This window comes from Cololabis saira, chromosome 18 (assembly GCF_033807715.1).
Source record: "Cololabis saira isolate AMF1-May2022 chromosome 18, fColSai1.1, whole genome shotgun sequence".
NCBI lineage: Eukaryota > Metazoa > Chordata > Actinopteri > Beloniformes > Belonidae > Cololabis > Cololabis saira.
In genome coordinates, this window is record NC_084604.1 from 3,437,896 (window position 1) to 3,446,444 (window position 8,549).

The 8,549-nt window shown below is 42.2% G+C and overlaps 1 protein-coding gene across 2 annotated transcripts; it reads right to left on the bottom strand.

Annotated features, from left to right (window-relative positions):
* Nucleotides 1-2,831: 2,831 nt before the first annotated feature.
* tmem251 (transmembrane protein 251) lies at nucleotides 2,832-6,765 on the bottom strand. 2 transcript variants are annotated; one of them, XM_061746902.1, is made up of 2 exons: nucleotides 6,661-6,765; nucleotides 2,832-3,601 (listed from the first exon to the last, which is right to left on the bottom strand). In XM_061746902.1, the coding sequence occupies exon 2, from the start codon at nucleotides 3,591-3,593 to the stop codon at nucleotides 3,225-3,227; it is 369 nt and encodes a 122-aa protein (XP_061602886.1). In that variant the 5' UTR covers nucleotides 3,594-3,601; nucleotides 6,661-6,765; the 3' UTR covers nucleotides 2,832-3,224. The 2 variants fall into 2 exon arrangements, with proteins under 2 accessions (XP_061602886.1, XP_061602887.1); XM_061746903.1 differs by having other exon boundaries at nucleotides 6,621-6,754.
* Between the last annotated feature and the right edge of the window lie 1,784 nt (nucleotides 6,766-8,549).

Sequence of the window (8,549 nt, forward strand, 5' to 3'; positions counted from 1 at the left end):
ATCAAATACATCAAAACATAACAATAAAAAACACTTTTCTGAACTTATCAATATGACTCTGTCATTCACAGGATAAGTAAAATGGATCACTGCAAAAACTCAAAATCTTAACAAGAATATTTGTCTTATTTCTAGTTAAAATGTCTCATTTTAGTAAAAAAATCTCATTACACTTAAAAAAGACTCATCACTGGAAAAAACAACAATTTTCACCTGTTTCAAGTAGATTTTCACTTGAAATAAGTAGAAAAATCTGCCAGTGGAAAAAGATTTATTTGCTTGTAATGAGAAGATAAATCTTGTCCCAATGGCAGATTTTCCTACTTATTTCAAGTGAAAAATTGACTTGAAACAGGTGAAAATGGTCAAATAAGTTATTTTTCTGGTGATGACTCTAAATGTTGAAATAGCAGTAAAACCACATTCATTGATGAAATGACATAAGGGATGGAAAGGAGGGATGGCAGTTTTACAGGGGGGATGATTTTGACCGTTTTTATTTCAGGGGGGATGCCATCCCCCCTCTTCCCCCCTCATCTCCAGTACTGGTTATATCAATTATCATTTTGCTGAAGATCATTATTTTTAATTAAATGTATGACGTCCAAATTAGCACGCGACATATACAGTAGAGTCGTATAGCACTCTAATATACAGTAGGTCCGTGAAGGCCACATAGTGTACGTGATGACGACAGCAGGAGCGTGTGAAAGCATGGCGGCCGTGGCGGTGCTGGCGGAGCTGCGGTACCGGGACGGGCAGACACGGAGCATCAGGGTCCCGGTGGACAGCAGCCTGACGGCTCTGATCGGCGGGATTCACCAGCTGAACGAGAAGGCGTCGCAGCTGCTCAGCGAGCTGGTGGAGCGGGAGAGAGCGGGGGGAGACGGAGAGCAGGGTGAGCTCCCCATAGTATACATGTCTATGGAGCTAAGATCCATGTGGAGCTCCCGCTGACTGTTGTGGTCACGTGATTGGTTACCTCTTTTTTTTTTTCAAACTTTTATTGAACAAAATTCTGTACGGTATACAATAAAGGGCACATGAAACCAAACAATCAATTACCTACACATATTCAACACTTGGGGGGGTTGAGAGAAAAGAAAAAAAAATATACATTTTTACTGACAAGCTATGGGAAGTGTATTAATAAAAATTAAGAAACAAAGGCATCGTTTCATATACAGGACTCTCAGAAAATTAGAATATTGTGATAAAGTTCTTTATTTTCTGTAATGCAATTACAAAAACAAAAAATGTCATACATTCTGGATTCATTACAAATCAACTGAAATATTGCAAGCCTTTTATTATTTTAATATTGCTGATTATGGTTTACAGTTTAAGATTAAGATTCCCAGAATATTCTTATTTTTTGAGATAGGATATTTGAGTTTTCTTAACCTGTAAACCATGATCAGCAATATTAAAATAATAAAAGGCTTGCAATATTTCAGTTGATTTGTAATGAATCCAGAATGTAGGACATTTTTGTTTTTTTAATTGCATTACAGAAAATCACAATATTCTAATTTTCTGAGACAGTTCTGTAAGCTTTGGACAATATCGTTTTTTTCACACATAAGTTTAAGAGACGCAAAGTACAGTTTACATTAATTTTTCAAATTTATAATGGAGGGTTTGCTGTTATTACATTTGCATTTACGTATGTGGTATTTACCTAGTAAAATAACTGTTAGCCATATTTGATATATTTCTTGGAAGATTGTCCATATAAATTAAGATTTGATAGGAGTCAAAAGATGTGTTGTTAATCTCAATGTTTAACCAGCTGTAGGTTCCTGCAAGAATTGTAATGAGATTGGGCAAGAGTAGAACAAAATGCTCTACAGTTTCCGTCTCTTCTAGGCAAAACCCACAGGGTTCTACAACAAAGTTAAATCTTTTGCGCAGAAATTCAGGAGCTGGGTATACATTGTGTGATTATTTACCTCTCGACCTGCCTGTGCAGTGGTCTCCATGGCAACACGGAAGGCCCCACCCTCAGCCTAAGCCCCTCCCACCACAGATGTTTCCATGGTGATATGCGTGAGGGGTGTTTACGAAGTGAGATCTTTAAATCAGGTTCCAGCGTCGCCTGTGCGGTTCTTTTATTGTGGCAAGATCACCATGGCAACATGATTTGGTCAAAACAATATATGTTCCCAGTTCCAGATCAAATTGTCCATAAAATGCTTTAAGATCCTGTTCTCCTAACTAGGATGTTAAAGAGCGAAGAATGATTCAACTGCCCTCTGAAAATGCACCAGGTGCAGGTGCACGCTCAGTCCAGTCGCTCAATGTAATCAGATTACAGTGTTGATTCCTTCTCTTCACTCCGTCCTGCAAGGGTTTGAACAGGAACCAAAAATCAACTCTTGTGACCAGAAACCCGTGTTAACAAGTCAGGTGGAGGGAAAATGTCAAAACATCTAAACCTGCTGGACCACATGAACCAGAAGCACTTCTGCACTCCCATTGGTTGTTGCAATAGTCATGATTTATGATTTAAGTTAAGTCATATGGACCAAAGAAGCTCTGCAGTTCCCCTTTAAGTGTAGCATAGGCGTTGTTACTATGGCAACCATGAAGCCAGGGTAGGATGTGTTTGTGCTGATCTTCTGGTGAGTGGGCTCTAAGCTCCTGATGGCAGCTACTCTGGAGTCCCGTCACCCTTCTGATTCTCTCGTGTTTCACCAGCTGCAGGCGAGGAAGACGAGGACAGCGATGGAGAGGATGGAGAAGAAGAGGATGCTGTAAAAAAAGAACTGCAACCCCCAGCTAAAAGATCCAAAACCTGAAACCCATGTAAACACCTGAGACTGCACATAGCTGTTTTGGTTTCGCCTTTATTGATGTTGTATTAAAGTTGTCATGGTAACCAGTGTGTCACATTTTTTAAATATAAAAATTCACAACAATCAAAACAGAAAAAGAGAAAAAAAAGTTGGTCTCTGCTTGGTTGACAGCAGTGAGTAACCATGGCAACGATACCACCGTCATCTGACCCAGGCGCACATCAGGAGCAGCCAATCAGAGCGCAGAATTTTCTGAGATGTCACAAAGAGAGGGTGCAGGGCAGCTGCAGGTGTGTGCCTGACAGTCCGAACCGAGGGCAGAGCTGCCTGCAGCTGCTTAAGTCCGAGGGAGTGTTTCTTCAAAGGCACACAGGAAGTGACGTCACAAACAACACAAACACGACCGTGAACCGTGGCCCCGCCCCCCTACGTGTGGATGAGTGATCCCGCTCTCAAGTTGGCTGGTTTGTCGGCGTGGCGGCGGCTGCAGAGCAGGACGATGCAGACCGGAAGCACGCAGTACCCGATGGCCCGTGGGTCGGCTCTGGTGCACGAGAACAGGAACAGGAAGAGCTGCAGGTACGGCAGCAGGAAGACCGACACCCACATCCACGCAGGGAGCGGTGGGAGGTGGGCGGAGACGGCGGGCGGCAGAGCCAACGGGCCCATGCCGCCCCTCTGCACGTGCTCCAGGCTGAAGCTGTGCACCTCAAAGATGTAGTACGCCGCCACCATGCTGAGCAGCAGGTAGAGAGCCACGCCCAGCCATCCCATCCTCTGACGAAAGTTCATCATCCTCCATACTGCAGAGAGACCATCAACACAGCATCAGACGTCACACTCAAAGCTCCTAATCAATACACCACCAACACATTATACACCACGCAGGAGTTGCAGACATGTTAGCCCGAGCCTCCGTTCTCAGAGCGCAGAGTATTCTGGACATCATCTATGGCAGGCCATTTTAATATTTAACAGCTAGATTGGATATGTGTTGTAGATAACCACAATTCAATTCTTCCTAGTCAAAAAGAGCATTTCAGATATCTACAATTACATTCTTCCTATCCACAATTGTCATTTCAGATATCCACCACGTCATTCTGTCCAGGACTAATGACGTCACTTTTGCCATTCATGTGTGTGGGGTTTCTAATTACAGATATCTACAATTCAGTTGCAGATATCTGCAATGTGAATTACGGATATCTGCAACTGAATTACCACTAGCTGTAATTCCAGTTTCAGATATCTACAATTGAATTCTGACTAGACCTAATTCCAGTTTAAGATATCTTTAATTCCCCTCAATTCAAGATATCTACATCGTCCTTTTAAAATATCTTAAATTAAGTTTTGACTAGTCTGAACAATGTTGTAGATATCTTGAACTGGAATTCTGACTAGTCACAATGTAATTCTGACTAGTCAAAATGCAGTTGTAGATATGTTAATGTTAATTCAATGTTAATTCCGGATAGTCATACTAAGCCATTAAATGTTAAAAGCTTGCCATAATCATCTGTCCTCAATAAGTCTGGAATCCATGAACATGAGCAGACGGTGAGTTTCCTCCTGGAGATGCTCGTCCTGACCTTCAGCTGCTGTCCTGTCACTTACACAATGTACCAAACTGTTTATTGTGGCCCTTTTGCACTAGTCCTTACTCGGCCCGACTCGGCTCGTCACGCCTCTACCCGTTTTGTCCCCGTTTGTTTTTCCCCCCCAGGGGAGAAGTGGGGGGGTTGGGGTGAAGCTGCTGTGACGTACTCGATTGCGCAACCGCTTTGTTCATGTCGGCGCTGATCAGAAATCAGCTGGAGCTGGGAGCGGCTGAGAGTAAAACAGCCCGTCTACATCCCTTTTTTAATTCTCTCCTCAGCACCAGGTTTATGAACATCTGCACCTCAGAGTTGGATCACCAAACAGACGTTTGGCGCTTTATAATAAAATCGCCACGAGCCGCGAGTCGCGCTTGCGCTGACTCCCGCTTCCTGATTCAAACGTCTGCCGCCTCTGCCCCCGACCAATCAGTGGCGAGGAGGGCGGTGACGTCAGAAATAGTCCCGGCTCAGCCCGGATAGAACCTCGCCAGAATGGTTACAGAAATAGTATCAGCTTGGAGCGGCTCTAACCGTCTCAGCCCCTAGTGCAAAAGCGCAAGACGGGGCCGTGGCGGGTAGAACCGAGCTGAGGCGGGACTAGTGGAAAAGGGCCATTGGGTCACACCTGACGTTTATGTCGTCTCCTACTGATTTCTGTAGTTTTTCAGTCTACCGATGACCTTTGGTTGCACTCAGACCTCCTTGGACGTTGGTAGTTGCAGTCTGTCTACTAAGACCAGTTTGATACCTGAAGCTCCAGCTTTTTAACCTGCTGCCATTGTCTGGAAGTCACGAGAAAATGGATCTTTTCAGTACATATTGTCTGCTGTCTACACCCGTTTCCTTAGTGGTCTCTGTAGTCCCCCAACTAACCAGGTATCAGTCATATCTACATAGAACTCTTAGTTCTCCAGTTAATGATCATTAATACTAATATATCTGATCTTTTGGACCTTTGACAATAAATCTGTCTCTCCTCTCTCTGTTCTTCATCCTGTGTTCCCTGTCTCTCTTTTCCTGCTTTACCTGGCTGGTCTTCAGCTGATCCAGATCCAGGTCCTGATCCAGGTTCATTCCCTTCTAAGGAGTTTTTACCTGCCGTTGTTTATGTAATAATTGCTCGGGGGTTTATGTTCTGGTCTCTGGAAACATCCTTGAGACAACTTCTGTTGTAATAGACGCTATATAAATAAAACTGAATTGAATTCAGTATTTTCAGAAACTGCTGATTATTGGGATTTTGAATTGAAGGGATTCTGATTCTCCTACTGTATGACATTTAGGCCTTTATATTCTGATCAATATATTACTAATATATTCTACTTTACAACTATCAATAAACTACAGAAGAGTATTAGGGTCATGCAGGAGAAAAAATATTTTGAGAGGGGAAGATTTTTTTTATTATGCACTTCGAGAAAAAAGTCGAAACGTCGAGAATAATGTTGAAATACAATTTCAAGAAAAAAGTGGACATTTCGTGAACAAAGTCGAAATTTCGCCTTTTTTCTCAACATTTCAACTTTATTCACGAAATTTTGACTTTTTTCTCGAAATTGTATTTCAACATTAATCTCGGCATTTGGACTTTTTTCTCAACATTTCAACTTTATTCACAAAATTTTGACTTTTTTTCTCAACATTTCGACTTTTTTCTCGAAATTGTAATTCAACATTAATCTCGACATTTCGACTTTTTTCTTGTAATTTCGACTTTTTTCTCGAAATTGTAATTCAACATTAATCTCGACATTTCGACTTTTTTCTTGTAATTTCGATTTTTTTCTCGAAATTGTACTTCAATATTAATCTCGACATTTCGACTTTTTTCCTCGAAGTGCACAATGAAAAAAAAAATGTTCCTCCTCTAAAATATTATTTTTATTTTTCTCCTGCCTTGCCCTAATAAAATATTATTTTTAGTTTTTCTCCTGCCTGGCCCTAATAAAATATTATTTTTATTTTCCTCCTGCCTGGCCCTGATACTCTCCCGTAATAAACATTAATCCAGCACACAGGCCAGAACATGGATGTATTATATTAACAGGCCAGGGCCAGTGTTTGGAGGAGCGGTCACGGCCCGTGGACCACGTGACCGCTGCTCCAGCTGCTCCAGCTGCAGAGGTGTTCGGCTCGTCTGCAACATCTGCTCCACTTGTTGTTCAGGAGTAACTGATGAGCAGCACCGTGAGCTCGTCCTCCACGCCGCTGCGCTCACCCGTCTGTCAGCTCGTCCCCGTCGGTCGGTCGGGCCTTACCTTCCCTCGCGCCGATTCTTTTTACAGGTAAATTCAACTGCAGGCTCGGGTCCGATCCCGGATTTCCTACGCTTCCGCGAAACCCGGATTCTCCGTCCCACTTCCTGTTTGGTCACCTGACCTCCTTGGGTGACGTCACTGGAGCTGTCGCGCCGCAGCGCCGCAGCGCCCCCCGCTGTAGACGCCCCATCGAGCGCTGAGCCGTACGTCAACGTCGCCGCCATATACACTCAGATGGCAAAAATAAGAACTTTATTGATCCCACATAGGAGTAATTCATGTTATATCAGCTATAGAGAACAACGTAGTGCCGAAAAACAATATATATCCGCCCTCACAAAAATAGAGAAACATATTTTTTCATCAACAAAACACATTTTCAAATAACAAAATAACATATTTGAACCATACAATAAAATAACATTTGAATAATTTTTCAGACAGTAAAATAACCTAAAAATAATCATTTAAAAAAAATATGTTATTTTGTTACTTGAAAAATATAAAATATGCTTTGTTGATGAGAAAATATGTTTCTCTACTTTTCTTATTTTTGTGAGGGGGGATATATATTGTTTTTCGGCACTACCTTGTTCTCTATAGCTGATATAACATGAATTACTCCTATGTGGGATCAATAAAGTTCTTATTTTTGCCATCTGAGAAAATGAAATATATTATATTTGGTGCCTAACTGTTTCCCAAGTATATTAGTGCATGTGTGAATGAATAAATGAGACGTAAAACCAGGGGTTAATTTGTGCCTGATCCTGCCGGAACAAGATCCGGCACCTCTCGATTTTGGCCTCCCTGTGTTCCGGGACTTATTTGGGCAGATCCGGCACCTCTCGTATATATATAAAACAATAATAATATAAAAACGTTTTTTTTTAATGTATAAAAAATAATAATATGCATAAATTCATTTACAGAACAAATCCCAAGCATTTCATGTTGTTTATAAAGATTTAACGTCATTTGAAAGAGTCGGAGATTTGTTGATGCAATGAAAAGATGGGCCAGCAAACCACGCCCCTGACCAAAAAAACTTTGGAAATTTGCTGGATCTGGGGAGCCAGCAGCGAGCAACGCAAACATGTCAAAAAGACAGTTGCGTCGTCCGTCCGTCCCCCCCCCCCCGGTACCCCCTCGATGTTCCGGGACCTCTTCATTGACAAATTAAGCACTGCGTAAAACGTACATTTCTTTGTAGAAAGGCGCTTTATGAAAATAAGTCAATTTACTTGTATTAACCCTAATCCTAACCCAGTCTTGAACATCCAATATGGCGGCGACGTTGCCGTATCGCAGCAGCGGGCAAAACCACTCGATGCGGCGTCTACGTATATATCTCTCTGGTCTGAACAACGCTGTTACACCTCCAGCCTTTCACTTCCCCACTGGACCAGCCCCCTTACTGCACTGAGTGGCAAAACATCAGCAAAAACAGCTGCAACTAGTGGAGAAGACGGGATAACAGACGATTATGGGCTGAAATTAAAGGCAGTTGGACTTGACAGTGACCCGTACAGTTACCCCAAGAACCAGTGGTCCATGGACATTAATATTTGGTACAGTTACCAAGAACCAGTGGTCCATGGACATTAATATTTGGTACAGTTACCCCAAGAACCAGTGGTCCATGGACATTAATATTTGGTACAGTTACCAAGAACCAGTGGTCCATGGACATTAATATTTGGTACAGTTACCAAGAACCAGTGGTCCATGGACATTAATATTTGGTACAGTTACCCCAAGAACCAGTGGTCCATGGACATTAATATTTGGTACAGTTACCAAGAACCAGTGGTCCATGGACATTAATATTTGGTACAGTTACCAAGAACCAGTGGTCCACGGACATTAATATTTGGTACAGTTACCAA

Excerpts from the sequence above, each read along its gene's own strand:
- tmem251 (XM_061746902.1), bottom strand. The coding sequence starts at position 3,593 with ATGATGAACTTTCGTCAGAGGATGGGATGGCTGGGCGTGGCTCTCTAC.